Source organism: Phoenix dactylifera, chromosome 8, assembly GCF_051530095.1.
Source record: "Phoenix dactylifera cultivar Ajwa chromosome 8, Ajwa_hap1_PhDact_Kaust_v1.1, whole genome shotgun sequence".
Taxonomy (NCBI): domain Eukaryota; kingdom Viridiplantae; phylum Streptophyta; class Magnoliopsida; order Arecales; family Arecaceae; genus Phoenix; species Phoenix dactylifera.
This window is the reverse complement of record NC_143197.1, coordinates 9,392,509-9,409,925: the sequence shown is the minus strand read 5'-3', so window position 1 is coordinate 9,409,925 and position 17,417 is coordinate 9,392,509. Positions and strand designations below refer to the sequence as shown.

Below are 17,417 nucleotides of genomic sequence, written 5' to 3'. Positions count from 1 at the left end.
ATCTAAAATCCAAAAATATGAAAAATAATTATAGAAAAATCATCTGAAATATCCACAATTCTTTTTTTAAAAAACAAAGATTATCTACATATGTTAAAATTATCTAAATATATTAAAAATATTTTAGAAATTTGTATATATCTAAATATATTAGAAATTACCATGCATAGAAAAAAATATTTTAGAAATCCGTGTTAAAGTTAATTTTAAAAATTTTTCTTTCAAAAATATTTTCCTTCAAACATGCAGAGGGAAAAAAATCGAAATAAATTTCAAATTTGAGTATGAAAAATAATTTTTAGGAAGACATATTAAAGTTAATTTCGAAAATTTTTCTTTCATAAATATGTCCCTTCGTAGAGAAGAAAAAATAATTTCGAGTTTAACTGGGACTCTTCCTAACTATTTTAGAAAAAAATGAATTTAGAGTTCTTTCAAAAAGCCATTAATTATTTTAGGAAACCATGTTCAATTTACTTAGGAAAATTTTTCTTTCAAGAGTATTAGTCTCCATTTCTTTATTCTTTTACAAAAAATTATTGGCCGCTTAAAGTCCACGTACAAAAATAATACAAATTCAGATTTATTCTAGAAAACCATTACTAATTCCACGTATGTGGAAGAAAACATCAAAATAAATTCAAATTTGGGTAGGACTCTTCTAATTATTTTAGAAAAATATTTCTTTCAGCAATATTTCTCTTCATGCACATGGAGAAAAAATTCAAAATAAATTTCAAATTTTAATGAGACTCTTCTTAATTATTTTTAATCAAATTTAGAGTTCTTATAGAAAGCTGTTAATTATGTTAGAAAGTCATGTTAAAGTTAATTAGAAAATATTTCCTTTTAGGAATATTATCCTCCACTTCTTAATTATTTTAGAAAAAAATATTGACCATTCAAAGTCAATACACAAAAAAAAAAAAATTAGAATTATTTTAGAAAGCCGAATTGTTAGCCCATTAGAGTCTGCATATAAAAAAAAAAATAAATTTAGAGTTATTTTAGAAAGTCGTTAACTAATTTCATGCATGTAGAAGAAAAAAATAAAATAAATTCAAATTTGAACTGAACTCTTCTTAATTATTTTTTTAAAAAAAATAATTCATTGTTTAGAATCCATGCATGCATGCCCGAAAAAATAAATCAAATTTAGAATTATTTTAGAAAGCCATTAATTATGAAAATTTTCCTTTCAGAGAAATTTTCCTCATGCACGCAAAGGAAAAAAATTTCCTTTCAGGAATATTGCCTTCCACGAAATTAGGGGGAAAAAAATGAAACAAAGTTGGAATTTATCTTTCCCATGAGTGCCAATATTTTTATTAATGAGATGTTGGAACCAAAATGATAATTAATTATTAAATACATTTCACTTATAATTTATTTTCATTCTATTTTTCCAAGAAGGTATTTATTATTCTATTATATAAATTTATTTTTATATTTTCACTATCTCCCCATGCATCATGCGGGTATCATTTTTCATTATTATTGATGCCTTAGATGTTATGGCCGAATAAATAATGCGATGAGAGCTATCTATAATCATGTCAACTAATTTTATGAATGAATAATGTGATAATTGGTGGTTACAACAGCAACGATGCCACAAAAAACATTATAAAAATTGATCAAGATAGCCCTAGCATACTATATTTGTTCAAAGATCCCTAAAGAAATCCAGAAAAAGGCTACTGGTGACAGACAACCCACATATACACAGGCATCTAAAAAAGGCTGAAATTATTCTTCATGATGTGGATAAGGACTTCCATGTCAGCCCTGTTATTATTTATACGGGCATGATTATCCCATCCAGTGCTCAGTAAGCTAAATGACTGATGCTGGCATAAATTCAACATATCTGATGAACCGCACAACCAGTGATGAGTTTAATCAACTAAAAGTAGAAAAGGATTAGACTTAAATATCACCATGCCTTTCTTCATTATGAACTAGCTCAGTAGTCGTTACAGGCTGCCCAGGCTTCACTAGAGAAATAATTTTGAGCTGCAAAGAATTTGAAGAAATCCTAAATAGATACGACAACAAGAGGCCAAGGCATTGTAAGAGAGGATGAACATTTATCCATGCAGAATTACACATCAAAATCTGGACTATACTTTAGAGGGAACTAGACCTCAGAATTAGCTAAGAAGAAATAAATGTCAAAGTACCTATTATGAGCATGGCCTTGCAAAGGGAAATAAAGATGGTCTTAGAATGTGAGAAAGTTTCTGATATGCTCACTATAAAATGTAAAGTAAATTGTATAAAATTTAAAGTAAATTGATACCTTTACTAGAAAGAAGGCGACCTTATGGTATCAAATCTGTTAACCACAACTATAACTGCTAACAAGCTATAGCCCCTTTAACTTGGGGCAAGAGCTCATGAACACTGACAATGATAGTGGGTTCTTTATTTGAGTGGAGAATTTGAGGCTTGATAGGTTAGCTATCAATACTCATAGATCCTTAACTAGTCAATTTTTATCTCATCAAGATATGGAAAAAGAATCGAGAATGAAATAAAATAATCTAAGTCCATATCCACTCAAAAAATAAGTAGTCCCTATGAATCTGGGATTCCAAGATTTGAAAATTTTACACTGTCGCTAACCAAACTGGAAGCACTCTCTATGTCTGGACCTGATGATCTAAGGTCTCAACTCAAACAAATTGCATAAATAGAATGGAAATGAAACAAGGACACATTTAGGGGAGAAAGTAGCGCCAAAGAACTTGTGGCAGTTGTACAAATTAAAAAAAGTGGGATGAGCAACAGCTATTGATGAGATAATGTGAGCATATCATGCTAAACTCTGAAACTGATCATCTCTAAGCTATATGAATTTCAATATAATGTAAAACCAAGACGGGCTTCAAGCAGAAGACTTTTTACAATTAACTAGCATCATAATTCCTATTGTATTGCAATCAGTGCTCAACATGCATCATTTAGAGGAAGGTGGTGATTCAAAGACAGCTAATCCCATCTAGTGTTTTGTGATGTCTGTGAGGCATGGAGGAATACAGTTTTTAATGAAGAGGATTTGGTCTAAGAAAAGTACCACTGTTCAAACTAATAAGGCTTGTTTATCTACCAAAAGTAAAAATCCAGATTAATAACTACCAAAAAAAGTACAATCATCAAAATTTGGTAAGTGGAAGTGGCTATCACAGCATGTGCCTACTTACAAATAACAGCTAATAATGCCAAATCTGGTAGAACTGCTTGTTTCAGGACATTGAACGAAAGAACGGGCTTTCCAGTAGGAATGCATCCAATGTTTTAAAACTCAGTGTCAGTTTTGGCTTCAGTCCTATAGGACTTTGCCACTAATATATGAAAACATAAGTTTAAGAGTTACTTGTAACATACCCTTTTACTTTGATTAACCATATTTTGATACACATAGTAAACATATATTGTTGGAAAGGCTTGCATCTTGAGTATGGCACCAAAAAAAAATGCTATTAGTGGTTGCCATCATTGGATGCCCTGGATGTTACTATTATACAACATGCTCTCATATGTTCTGCCTTGAAATGTCACAAGTGCCAATGCCTTTAATCTTGGTACAAGGATCAATTACTCTCATCTTCTCACAGCTGATTACTTATTCAAGTGCTACCTGCCCAATTATATTGGTCAACCATCATACTCACCATTACAATTAATCACAAAACATAAGCAACAATTTCAATTTTCTACTAATATCCTTAAAGGGCTACATTCTTTAAACAAGTATCAACTTGATGAAACAAATTAGATTGTAAGTGCCACTTGATGGATGCTGATGTCCGTGTTTCCTTGCCCTGGCATTGTGATCACTAGGAATGTCAAACAAAAGAGCCAATTGCACGCAACTTGTGTTCTGCTCAAAATTCAGCTAGCTTGAATAGTAAACAAGCCGAGGACAAGCAAAAAATGAACGACTTGAACACGAGCTAGGCCAAGCACACTCATTATCAGCTCGATGCAGCTCAAAATTCTACTGTTGTTGACCACATGATATTTAATTTGAATAGATGTGATCTCTTTTAGATTTAAAAATTTAGTATTGATACACCTTGAAGCTGACCACAGCCGATGTGGCAGACCAACCAATGAGAGCTCGCCACGAAGCCTTCGATAAACTAGTCAAAGTCCGCCATATGGCCTACCCCAAATGCGTGTGCAGAGCTCTTCAAATTTCAAACTTTCTCCTAGCTGGCGACAGCTCGGCTACAATTGCAAATGATTTCCAAAACCACGTGACGAGCATGCAAGATGCAATCAGTTACCAAAACGGCCAATCCACACGCCCAAACTTTTTAGCGACCCTCAGAGGACCTTTAAGTAAATACTTTCAAGCCCTTTTACACTCTCGTGCCACCACTCTACCGCTCTCATAATACCTTCGTTGTTATTTGAGAGTCCGACTTAGGTATCAGAAGGTCTCCTATTGGATACTCTCCGGCAAGAGGACATCTCTGTCATTGCTATTTCAGGTCGAATGCGGCGCTGAAGCAAAGGTCCGAGCATGATCGCCTCTGCTCAGCACCACCTTGGGAGTGACCGGCATCAGAGCCATCGCCACCCAAGCATAGCAACTACCACATCGCCACCTTAAAGACACATCGCGATCTTCAGCTGATCTTTATAGTTTGAGTAGCCGATCGTCTAAGCTCTCCAGGAGCTCAGCCAACTGCATGCCTTGGTCGGGCCGATTCCCAGCAGCAACAAGTATTATTTGATAATGTGTGATAAATACACTTCCAAATGTGGAAGGTCTAATTCTCTCTTCTTAGATGTAGATGTAATTTAAGGCGGGAGTGGTTATAACCTATAAACTAGGAAGTCAAGCAACTGACACTCTATGTCTATCCATTATGGCCAAATAGTTGTCAGGGAAAAAAAGAAAGCATACAAACTGCTAGATTGCATTCTAAACAGTTTAGATCACCTAAATTTTTTTCCAAATGTTGCTCTAGCCCCCAAGCAATTCCTCTCTCCAAAAGTGCACTAGTCACAAGCCCTAACCTCTGTCAACTTCCTATTTTCTCTCCACTTTTAAATCTTAATTCTAAACCATTAAAAACTCCATGCCCTCGGGTTCCAAAATCCCAAACCTGTATGAGTAGGTCCACACCACCTTCTCCTTCTTCGTATATACCCCAACAACAGGTGCAATGACATGGGTTTTTCTTTTCTTGATAAAGATCTACCAATAAAAACGACATGGGACCAGGGTCAACAATGAGCCAAGCTTAAGTCAGCTCCCATCCCAACTTGAAATGAGCTCGAGTCCCCATAACATTTTGACCTTAGATTGAGCTGGGGCCAGCTCACTCATGTTTGGCTCGTTTACACCCCTAATGATCACCACAATATACCATAAACGACAAGAATTCTTTATCATGCGATTTTGTGAAGGACCAGATTCTTTAAAAGAAACTTATTCAAACTAAACACGAAAAAAATACAGGTCCATTTGCCACTTCATGGCCACTGATTTTGGTGCTTGACTAGCATACCCTTTTTTTTTAATTATCTAAACTATAAGCAACAAGCATGTCACCAATTTTATCATAAAAAATCACATCTTCTTTTTTTCTTTTGGGTAAGTTCCCTCCTCCTTTATCACTAGAATCATTGATAAAAGAATACTGTTTTCATTGCTCCACTTACATATTCAGAAAATTTTCATGCTGTACAGAATAATTAATAGAATATCGTATCTTTGGATGCCACTCCAAAGTGACAACTTTAACACATTCTACATATCTCGCATCATCTCAAAAATACCAAAAGACCTTAATGGAATCAAGAAACAATGAGGTTATACATCTTATGCTACGTCCTCAATTATTTTGTGCTTTACTGATGCAAAGCAAGCCTTCCATTTACAAATAAGTAGTAGTGTAGCCTATATATAGGTAAAGTTACTCATTGCAACTGAAGATGCAGAGAAGAAACCTTTGAAAGCTCACACTAGTGGGACTGATGTCAAAAAACATACCCTTTATGACTGACCTCTAACACGATCATTTGCCTATGAGCAAGATACTTAGCAGTTCTTAGCTGCGCCAATCACCAATAAATCGAAGCAGCCACTTCAACACACACATGAATGTACACATGCATGTCTGTAGCTGGTTCTCAATGTAACAATTATGGATCCTATTATTCTGGAACCATAATGTTGCTCAACTACCAACTTGATCTTGTTTTAGTTAAACGGAAATGCGAACTTTCTCCCTTCCTCTTTCCTTTTTATACATTATCTAATTTTCTTAGTGGGAACAACCTTTTCTTTTCCCCCGCTTTACTTTCCCTTAGCTCCAGATCCAAACCTCAGGAACATGTTTAGTAATAAATCCGAAGCCATCGTAGCAATCTGCCCCTAATCCCTCCAAACCCATCAGAACCATTTCGATCCAAAGGAATAAGCAAATGAAATTTAAACATAAAAAAAGATGAAGAAGATTCTCCCACATCGAAAAGAATAGCACAATAACCATATCATATCACAGAGAATTTATTTATACCACAAAAAAATTTCTCTCAAAACAGCGAGAACAGATCGAAATCATGCACGGATACCAATTTTCTTAAAACACCAAGGAAAATGCTGGGAAGGAGAGCTTACAGCGTCGATCGGTGGATTAGACAAGTGAAGTATGAAGCGATTCCGAGATCCGAGATCCGAGATCCGAGCTCAGGCTGGAAAGAAGAAAAGCCCAATAAACTTTTGAGAGAGAGGGACCTCTAAATTATAGCCGTGGCCGCTTCTAGTTCTACTTTTGACCGGACCGGCCAACTAAACCGGTCGAGTCCTCGATCTCCGAGGTCTTTGGTTCCGTCGAAAACCGGCCGAAGCAATCATGGACCGGACCTGAGGTGGAGTCCAACCGGTTGAGGGAAACCGGCCGCTTGCCGTGTAGCATAAAACAATCCTACACTCTTCCCAGTGTCCGTGATTCCCATCGACTGCTAGGGTTCTCACGAGACATCGAGGAGACGCCGCAAGTGGCCGGTCTTAACCCAGGTATCTCTCTTTCTCTTTCGGATTATTATGAGAAAAAAAAGATGACATTGCAATGATTAGATTCGGCATGGTATCATCCCTACGGGGAGATTTCTTTTTTGACCGAGTTGGTCGTGGGATCGGTGGGAAATTAAAGATGGAATCTAAGGAAGTGAGTTGTCTCCAAAACTTTTTTTTTAATGTAAATTTTTTGAAATTTGAGTGTTATAGGCATGGATTGATTTGCTAGGATAAGCCAATCGCCTTATGGGCAGCTTAAAAGAAGAGAGAATGGAAGGATTTGGTTCATCAAGTGTTATAAGTTGAGTCCGGTTGGATTTCGGAGATCGGGGCAAGGTTAGTGCGTTTCCTTTGTTTAGATCTTCTGTTAAAGGAATTTGTTTAGATCTTCTGTTAAAGGAATTGGGTTCAAACTTTATTGACTGTATTTAGATTTAGAGTTTTGAAACTAGGGCTTGCTGTGTTTCCTTTGTTCCTGTCCTTTTTGGATCTGGTTGTTGCTTGTTGGCTGTTGTTATCCTTTATCAGCTCATGATGGTATGTGCCGTGCTTTTATTCATGAAAATCATGATTATATTCCTATTTTAGTTAGAAATTTACTTCATGAAAACTTTAAATGAAAACTTGAATGATATATGATATATGATCATACGTGGTATAATGCATTGTATTGATGTTATTGCAAATTTGACCAATATCATTATAGCTTATAACATTCTAGTGTGTAAAGAGGTTGCCGTACGTATGTTATGTCTAATGAACATTAATTTATGTTTACCAAAAAAATAAGTGGTCTGAGTACTGCTGCTATTTCTGCTTTTGTTTTTCTTTTATTATGGCTAATGATGGTCGTTTCTGGGGATTTGCATAAAACAAGCCTGGCCGGAAAATATTCTAAAGATTTTTGATATGTCAGATTTTGGTTAATCTTTAGCTGGACCCTATGTCACACACCTGTAGCCCTCACTATGTTTGGAAGCAAATTAGAATTTGACAAGTTTCTTTCCAAGTTTGGGTTAAGTTGGATAAACTGAAGGCTAATTTGCCCTGTTTCTGTGGATACAGTTGGTCCCACTACCTTTAGACATAGCAACATGTCCAATATTTCAGGTTCTTGGAATCCAAGTCCGAATCGTCCAATCTCACGTGATCTTCATGTGACCAGCACGTGTCTTTATATTTTGTTATCCTAGGAAATTTTGTCGTCGAGTCATTGAGATGTTTTAAACCCTAGCTGGTCCCGTAGAACCCTTTACTTTTAATCCTTCAAGGCATCTTTTTGAGGTATACTATCTGTCAAAAAAAAACCCTAATTTTCTGTTTCCGATTGGAGATTCTCTAGTTGTTTCCTTATTGTTCTTATTCTAATTTGTGATGCGGGCCTATCCAGATATCATCTGAATCCCCCCAGTCTTCAACTACTGCAGTCCTTGGAAATCAAACTGTGTTTTTTTTTTGTTTTTTATTTTTTTCAGATTTGAAGGAAATCAAAGTGTTTTAGATTTATTGATGCATTGAAGCAAAGAGAGTTGCTTCCTGAGAGGCTGTTTAAGTATGAGGCTGAGATATAGAATAGCCACATGTGATTAAGATTAGGTATTTTGCTTGATTACTGGTTCTGAGAAGTGCTTATAGTGGCCTTCTAGTTTTTGGGTATCATCAGTATATTATAGCATAGAGAATTGGTGTGGAAGAGGCGTAAGCCTTAGGTTTAAATATTGCATATTTTTGGTTTGATTGAAATTAGCTCTAATGCTCAACTTATGGGTTTAAGGAGTGTGCTTTATCTCCCCTGATGGTCTTTGTGATGAGGATATTCTTCAAAGAAGTTGATCAACTTTCTTCAATTGTTTGTTATGGCTATTTTGGATAGAAATTTGGGGACAATATGTGGATAGGTTATTGATGGGAATATTTATATTGTACTGATAGCTTTTTTACCTTCAGAGCAGAGCTTCACTGTCAAAGAAGAAACCTTTGTATGAACTGTAATTCAGGAAAGGTTCCATATGAATTTTGTTTAAAACGTGTAAAAAAATGAAATAAGTGCAACATCTGGTTAGAGGAGCACTAGGATTTAGTTTACTTAATCGTAATTTATACTTTGGCTTGGATGCCATGCTGTTAAATTTTGTAGTTGTTCAAAGTATCCTCTCAATTGGTTGATCTAGAGTCTTCAATTACAGATTGAAATTATCTGATGTCTCATAACAGTTCTTGAAGAATTTGAGAATTCTTCCTCATGGTTGGCTCTGTAGTTTGGGATGATAGAAGAAATTTTTATAAAATATTAGTTTTGGAGGCTAAATTTTTATGGGTAAATATTAGTCTACATGTTCATTTTTATTTGAAGAGGCTTGCTATCTGCTGGAAGAGTTCTATTGTTTGTGATCCTTTTTTATGTGTGTTAAATTTCCATTTCTGTTTTGTGGTCCTCTGGTGATTTACTTCCCAATTCAATATGGGATGGGATCATGGCATATTGTCTAACCTCTGTTTCCCTTGTTGGTTTCAAATTGTTATTTACTGCTTGCTGACAAATTTTTATTAATGTTCCAAAGTTGTAAAACAATATAGAATTGAGACCATAGGAGTTCTAATGGGATGGTGGAGAGAGAAACCTATTCTTAGTTATCAGTATTTCGTCCCTGAAATATCTTTCTTGAGACCCCTTTATTACTCTTCCTAGGATAAGATAGATCCTGATGCAAACTAGGGCAGTTGAGTCTTAGATTGAAATTTAATAGTATAGTAATACTCTAAATACAGTTTCAAGTCCTTTCAACCATAGCCGTTTGGGTCCATAACTAGGGATTTAAATATCTGTTATATGGTTGCTTTTAGACTCACTTGGATGGACGTGCTAGAACCTATAATAGCTTGTTTGGACCAAGTTATGACAACTTGAATGTGCTATGATTGGATTTTGGATATAAATATCTTCATTGTTTTCTCTGGCCATAACTTTGGTTCAAGAATAAGAATCATTATAATTTAATAAATGATATAGGTTAAATCTAGATTTAAGGGTTTAATTTATTGTGCAGCCCTTTTAAGTTAGAGAAAATTGACGGTCTCACTCTTTATTCTGCTGCTTGGTGTGTTTCTTCACCAGATTGGGCTCCATTTTCATGGGGCTTGATCAAACTTGTTCTCTTTTTCTTGCTTAAAATCTGATAGGAAATTAGATCTAGCACCTTTTGAAAATTGGTCATCAAATTTGCTTCTTACTATCTCCTGAAAACCCAATTATGTGTCTTCTTTCATGAAGTTTAATTTCTCTCTCTCTCTCTCTCTCTCTCTCTCTCTCCCCCCCCCCCCCCCCACCTTAGTGGTGATTTGAACTTTGCTAAGTTTGTTGAGCCTCTTGATTTGAGCCTACTATATCTAAGCATGGGATTTGATTAACATGGTGACCTTGTTATGGAATTTTGGAATTTTTCTGCTTTTTGATGAAATGAGATCTGGTGTTCGGTATGCACACAAGATTATTTTTTTCTGTAGATATAAATCCTTTGTGGGTTCATGGGAACTTTCCTAGTCCGTTGTGATGATGAGATTGTAGCAGTTGACCGCCTTTTTCACTTGCTTTCCATGATTGTTCTGAACAGAAATATAGAGGTAGATGATCAATGGAACAGTTTATGTTAAATCTTATATGTGCTCTTCTTCATGGAGTATATAGGGTTCTTCCTCTTGAGGGAATGATCTCATATTGGAAGAAAGAAACTATTGATTGTCACTCAAGTTCTGATCCAGCCACCTGCTAAATATTTGAATGAGAATTTTTAGGCGGTCCCTGTTGGAGGGAACCCTGTTCACAGGGTTACCAGGATTGTCTTTGGCTAGTGGAAGTCAAGACTTTTCTTCATGTAAAATTCCAATAACACACTCTGATATTGTTATTCTAGTGGTGCATTTCTTTTTTGGGGGAATACTATTGGGTGTTAGCTTGAAATTATTTGATATTGTTGTAGGATGATAAAAAAAATTGAGAGTATACTTCCACTTGTAGTGGGGTGCGAAGTTTGGTTATTGAGGAAACTTTCTCTTAAAAGTTGAAATAACGATTCTTTTTAGTGTGATCTCATGTTTTTCTAATTTCCTATTATGTTTTGCAACATTCTTTACTTTGGGTCTTAAATTATGTTAAAAGAATATTTCCTTTAAGTGTGATCTCATATATTTTTGTTTGGTCAAACATTTTTGTGATATTCTCTCCTTCACATTTTAGATTACATGGAAGGTTGAGACCAAGGAAGGCCAAACCGGCCCGACCCGCCCAGTTCTGCTCGTACCAAGCCGACCTAGTGGAAAACCGGGTCGGTTCGCCTATTGAAACCGGTTCCGGCCCTAAACCGGCTGGAACCAGTTCCGGACCAACCAACACTGACCGAACAAGGCCAGAACCGAACCGAAACCGTTCAAAACTGGCCAATTGTTCGAACTTGGTGCGAACCGAAGTCGACCCGGTTCTCAACTGGGCCTCCTCCCCTTTCTTTATTTGCTGATTAAAATATGTTAGGAAGGCAGGCCTGAGAAGGTCTTTCCAACATCGTTTCTAAGATCTCTGGCTTTTTTTCTTTTCCTCACGACGAAAATCACACTAATTCAGCATGATTGAAGGAAGATCCAGGCCTAAATAGGGTGTGCTTTCTCTTTTTTATCTCATTTCTTCAAAAAAAAATTGTGGGGGGGGGGTTGAAAAAATAGCTCGAAATTTGCAAAATAATTTGGAGCGCATTTCTTATGGGATGAGCATACAAGACTACAACGCCGCTTAGTTAGAAGGGTGGGTTGATGTGCCTCCTGACTATGCTAATGATCCGGATATCTACGAGAGGCATTGCCACTCGACGAGATTTTAGATCGGTGTGTATGTTGTGCTTTAAATATATGTAATTGATTGTATTGTTTTATATTTTTCACCTCACTATTGATTTGAGGATATTTTATGTTGCTTCTTGTAGCATGCAGCATCTCACTAATCATTTTATGATTTATATTATTTTAAAACAATAACATGCATCATTTAGGTTAAACCGGGATCGTAGAAATATCAAATTAGACTTAAAATTATTGAAAAAGTTCAAAAAGATTGATTGCCAATTAAATCAACTTGAAAAACTCTAAAAAAAGCTGGACGTGCTAGTACGAAACCGACATGCCCAATCGTACTGTGTGTCGGTACAGTAGCGGCAGAAAACTCTATAAAAAAAAAATTGGGCATGCCAATATGAAACCAGCACAGCCTAGCCTACCATGTCAGCACGGTACCGAACTGGTACCGTACCGACCTGTCCGCCGACCGATATGGATTCCGGTATTGATTCGGCGGACCTTGGTTGAGACCCTTTGCCTTTTCTTATTTTGATTGTATATTTACTAGGTCTTGGACAAGATTTTATTAACACTAGGAAGTAGGAAAGAAAGATATTTGGATTAGGAAATCAAGAACACGAGAGATCTTGTGGATGGAATAGTTAAAAATTTGCATTTATGCCGAAACATCTATTAGTTGGTTGGTACATCAGGGAATGGAAATGGATTTTTCTCTTTTGTTCATCTCTTCACCCATAGTGACAACTTTGTAGCTTTTACTTATAGCTTGTGTATGATCAATGTCTGAAATCATGCTACCCCAGTGTCAAGTGTGCTGCATCTATTGTGTTTTGAAATGCTATATGCATGTATTTTGTATTACGCATATAAAAATATGATAGGTAATACACACCATATATGGGGGCAGTTGAATAACAAAGTTTGTTCGAACTCCTTAACGGTTATTTTGATTTTTGTGGAAAATGGACATATATCAGCAAGTGTTTCTCATTATTGTAGTTGCTTGTATTTAGAAAGTAATAATGCTTGATGGTATCTGATAGTTAGTATATATTTATATGTGCATTGTTGGTAGTGTTGTAGGCATGGCCATAAGCATGTTCCAGTGAGATAGATGCTGGGAACCTACAACTTGCCGAATTTGTATGTTTTGGAAATCAGATATTTCTGCAGTTTTTTTTTAATGGGGATTCATTTTATTTGTGGTGTCAGATGGTTCCATATGAGATTACATTTACTATTGATGCTCTTATATGAATGCTTATGAGATAACTGTCTTATTTTCTGCAGGTGCATCTTGTTGCTACCCATATGATTTAGCATCCGTTCTTTGTACGCAAGGTTCCTTCATTATGTGAATTTGAAATCCAGTAACTAATTAATAGAGAAATGGCAGATTCGGTAGTATCAAGTTTTTGGGGCCCAGTAACATCAACTGTTGAGTTGTGCGAGGAAAACTATACCCATTCATCTTATATTGCGGAATTTTACAACACTATATCCAATGTGCCTTGCATACTTTTGGCACTCATTGGACTTATAAATGCCTTGCGACAGCGCTTTGAGAAAAGATTTAGTGTTCTTCATATATCCAATATGATACTTGCGATCGGGAGCATGATATTTCATGCCACATTACAACATGTGTAAGTTTTTTATCCCTGTAGACCAGTATTTTGCAATATTCTTTTGTTATTGCTGTAGATCATTGTGTTCAGTTTTGCAATTTTCTTCATCATGTCTATGTCCTCCAATTTTACCAGCATCCTCTCAAATTCTTAATAATAAGGCGAAAAAGTTGGGTGTTTCTACCCATAAACTTCTGATGTATCTAACAGGAAAGCCAAAATTATATGTAGATCTCTCTGCTTTTTGGCTGACATAAAATTAGAAAACTATCTCTAGCCTGCTATACATCAGTCTGCACAAATTGTTTCCATTATTTATGAATTTCAGTCCTTCCAAAGTGCTATCCCGGTGCTGGCGAAGTCATTATAGCTAATGCCATTTGCGTTCATTGACACAGATATCTGAGTCTTATCTAAGCCATTAGTATCTGATTTGTTGCTTGCTCTCTTCGTGTTTTGAATCTAATGTATCTGCCAAAGTTGAAGATTGTTATAATTTTAAGGATCCCATCTAATGTATTTTCATGTGTTTTGAATCTAATGCATCTGCCAAAGTTGAAGATTGTTATAATCTTAAGGAACCAATCTTATTGGATTGATGTGTTTAGTTAAATCACTATGATAAGTATGAAATTATCTAAGTTGTGATGTATGCTTACATCTGCCAGCTTTTTTGTGCTTGATAGATAACTGTTGTACTTCTTATGTAAAAATAGATCAAAATCAAAGCATCAAGGTCAGCTCTAATAGCCTTTTGTTTGCATCTCTGTGAACTTTTTCTCTTTTTTTTTTAAAGTTGAAATATAGAACAAGCACTTTTTCGTTATGGTTGGTAGATATTGATATGGCCACCAAAACTAGGGCAAGAGACTATCAAGATTTTATAATTTAAAAGTTGTTGAAGATGGCAATGAATGATCCAACCATGACCATGCCTCTCTCCCACTTTCCCTCCCCCCCCCCCCCCCTCTCTCTCTCTCACTAATATAATCAGCTCTAACTTGCCTTATTTGTTGTTTCTTTTACCTTGTTGTTACATTCAACATTATTCTAATTTCTATCTATGCTCCTTTTGAACTTGAATCTTCGGCTGTTACGAGGTGACTCGGAATGCATGTTTAAGTTTTATAAATGCTTAGGACTTTGAAAATTTACCAGATTATTTAGAAAGTACAGGTGTCACACAGTAGCCTTTCTGGAATGTCCATATAAAGTATACATTGGTAAATATAGTGTGACTGTTTTTTTTAACTTCGAAGTTGATTGTGGATATCCTAAAATGCAGTTCAGCATTTTAGGGGGAATTAGGAACATTATATACTAGTCATGCAGAATGATGTTTAAAGGATTCCTATTTTGTCAGCCACCAAAAAAAAAAATGGATGGCTTGAGGAAGGGTAATATTGCTGTTTGGCTAGCAGTCATGTTTAAGTTTTATAAATGCTCAGGACTTTGAAAAGTCGCCATTTGGAAATTGATTATTTAGAAAGTATAGGTGTCACACAGTAGCTTTTCTGGAATGTTCATATAAAGCATACATTGGTAAATGTAGTGTGAGTGACAGTTTTTTTTCCTTCAAAGTTGATTGTGGATATCCCAAAATTCAGTTCAGCATTTTAGGGGGAATTAGGAACATTATATACTGGTCATGCATGATGATGTTTAAAGGATTCCTATTGTGTCAGCCACCAAAAAGAATTTGGATGGCTTGAGGAAGGGTGATATTGTCTGGCTAGCAGTCATAGCGGGGTTCATCAGGTCTGTATGCTTAGCGGCGTCGAAGACTTTTCTCAATTGGACGGAAGTACCTGCTGATCTTGGTTGCAGCTTTTAAATCTCCATTAAGTGGAGTATGATTTGGCCACAGTTATTTAGGCACTTGTTTTCCAGTAATGGATATTTGCTTAATTAGATAATACTTTTCTCTGGATGCTTTGAATTTTCCCATATTAAAAATGGCATATTTTGATGATTACAAACAGGGACGTAAATATATATATATATATATATATATATATATATATATATATATATATATGTGTGTGTGTGTGTGTGTGTGTGTTTGTAAATGTATATGTATATGTATATATTCATTTTGAATATTGTTTTACTAATAGAGGAGAGGATGAAATTGTGGGAATGGGGGAGTTTAGGATTCGATTAAGAGGGAGAATGTGGTGACTGGATTCGAATGTTGAAATCTTATTTATAACAAACAAATTGGGAATGCAATATTCCAGTTTTGCCCATGAAAACAATCTGTGGTAACATATTAACTCATTATATTGCCCTCAAATGTCAGGCCTAAAGACCTAGTGCTTATTTGTTTATATTTGTAATGGTAGGTGTTATGTGACATTGTAAAATGCTAGACATGTATAATCTGATATCTCAGAGGTGTTGGAAATGAACTTGTACCCTGCATTGGTGCAACAGACTTTCTAAGAAGTCCATGTGTCCTTTCCACACTAGGGACACTAGGCTTTGAATACCACTGATGTTCTTTCTACTGCCACTTGAACAATAAATTTTTGATTAAATTAGTAGTTTCCTAATCTTTTAAATTCCACTTCATTAACAATTTTTTGTTAAATATGAAAACCTGCTAAACATTGAATCCTCTTATCTTTAAGTTTATGTGATCACCTTTTACTCCACTTTCAGACTACAACAGAGTGATGAAACACCAATGGTATGGGAAATGCTGCTTTACATTTATGTCCTTTACTCACCAGATTGGCACTATAGGAGTACGATGCCTACTTTCTTGTTTCTCTATGGTGCTGCCTTTGCCATGGTCCATTCACTGGTGCGTTTTCAAATAGGATTCAAGGTGCATTACTTTGTATTGTGTCTTCTCTGCATTCCTCGGATGTACAAGTATTACATCCAAACTAAAGAGACAGCAGCTAAGCGGCTCGCCAAACTCTATGTGGCAACAATACTTTTGGGGACTCTATGCTGGTTGTTTGATCGCATCTTCTGTAAGAAACTCTCTCATTGGTATATAAACCCACAGGGTCATGCCTGGTGGCATGTGCTTATGGGATTCAACTCATACTTTGCAAACACATTTCTCATGTTTTGCCGTGCTCAGCAACTAGGATGGCAACCCCAGGTCGCCCACCTATTTGGTTTCTTTCCTTATGTGAAGATTCAAAAACCAAAGAAACAGGAGTGACAGCAGAGGAACAATTTTCTGAAGTGTTTGATGCTGGTTTCTTTTTTGACTCTGAAGACAAATGTTTAATTTTAGCATGCGGGCAAGCAAAGACATTTTGTATATGGACATCAGTGATAAGGACTAGTGGTTTGACTGATTTTGTTAGTTTTCAACATCAACTGGCACTTGCTATGTATCATACTTAATTCTTCAATTTGTGGAGATGGGTTGGAATCGTCTTCTTTTATTTTCTTTGTTTATGCAAAATATGTAGTCTTCTGATTGTAGATTTAAAATTGAATTCAATTTTTTTTTTCAATCTACCGAATCTTATGGAGCAAAGTTTCCTGCTTCCTCAGTTGTACCAAGAATTTCTCGATGATAACTTTGTTGTACAGCTTGTTTTCCTGTTAAAATAGCATCTGTTTAGTTGCTCTGATGCACACAATCTGGAGTGCTCCAATGCTCATGTAGTTGTTTTAGCAGCTAGATCTTCTAATGCCTTTATTTGATGTTTGATGGATTCTGAGCTCCGGTGGAACAGAAAAAGGTGATGGATGGTCAACTAAAACTTACATAAAAAGTATTGTGAAGTAAATATTCAGTCTCATGTTTGTATTTCTGGTTCTGCCTCGATAGCTCTTAATGTTGTGATTACTCTGTTTTCCTTTTCTTCCACCTGCATAACACGAAAAGTACTGAATCGAATGTTTCTACATAGCTGGTTGTCCGCGTAACTGTG

At 35.8% G+C, this 17,417-nt stretch overlaps 1 protein-coding gene and 1 long non-coding RNA gene across 8 annotated transcripts; one reads left to right on the top strand and one right to left on the bottom strand.

Moving 5' to 3' along the window:
- Positions 1-1,734: 1,734 nt before the first annotated feature.
- LOC103703622 (uncharacterized) lies at positions 1,735-6,888 on the bottom strand. Of its 3 annotated transcripts, none has more exons than XR_603467.6 (2): positions 6,644-6,888; positions 1,735-2,016 (listed from the first exon to the last, which is right to left on the bottom strand). It is a non-coding gene; the product is annotated as an uncharacterized LOC103703622 (long non-coding RNA). The 3 variants fall into 3 exon arrangements; XR_015967903.2 differs by lacking the exon at positions 1,735-2,016 and adding an exon at positions 3,297-3,827; XR_005509165.3 differs by lacking the exon at positions 1,735-2,016 and adding an exon at positions 3,297-3,643.
- A 54-nt stretch (positions 6,889-6,942) lies between these two features.
- LOC103703623 (alkaline ceramidase) lies at positions 6,943-17,033 on the top strand. Of its 5 annotated transcripts, none has more exons than XM_008786532.5 (4): positions 6,954-7,042; positions 7,253-7,378; positions 13,175-13,530; positions 16,177-17,033. In XM_008786532.5, exons 3-4 carry the CDS (start codon positions 13,274-13,276, stop codon positions 16,691-16,693), a joined length of 774 nt encoding a protein of 257 aa, XP_008784754.3. In that variant the 5' UTR covers positions 6,954-7,042; positions 7,253-7,378; positions 13,175-13,273; the 3' UTR covers positions 16,694-17,033. The 5 variants fall into 5 exon arrangements, with proteins under 5 accessions (XP_008784755.3, XP_008784754.3, XP_008784757.3 ...); XM_008786535.6 differs by having other exon boundaries at positions 6,971-7,042; positions 7,272-7,378; XM_008786534.6 differs by having other exon boundaries at positions 6,971-7,042; positions 7,245-7,378.
- Positions 17,034-17,417: the final 384 nt, after the last annotated feature.

Excerpts from the sequence above, each read along its gene's own strand:
- LOC103703623 (XM_008786533.6), top strand. The coding sequence starts at position 13,274 with ATGGCAGATTCGGTAGTATCAAGTTTTTGGGGCCCAGTAACATCAACT. Across the intron at positions 13,531-16,176 it reads CATGCCACATTACAACATGT|ACTACAACAGAGTGATGAAA; the intron begins GTAAGTTTTTTA and ends CTCCACTTTCAG.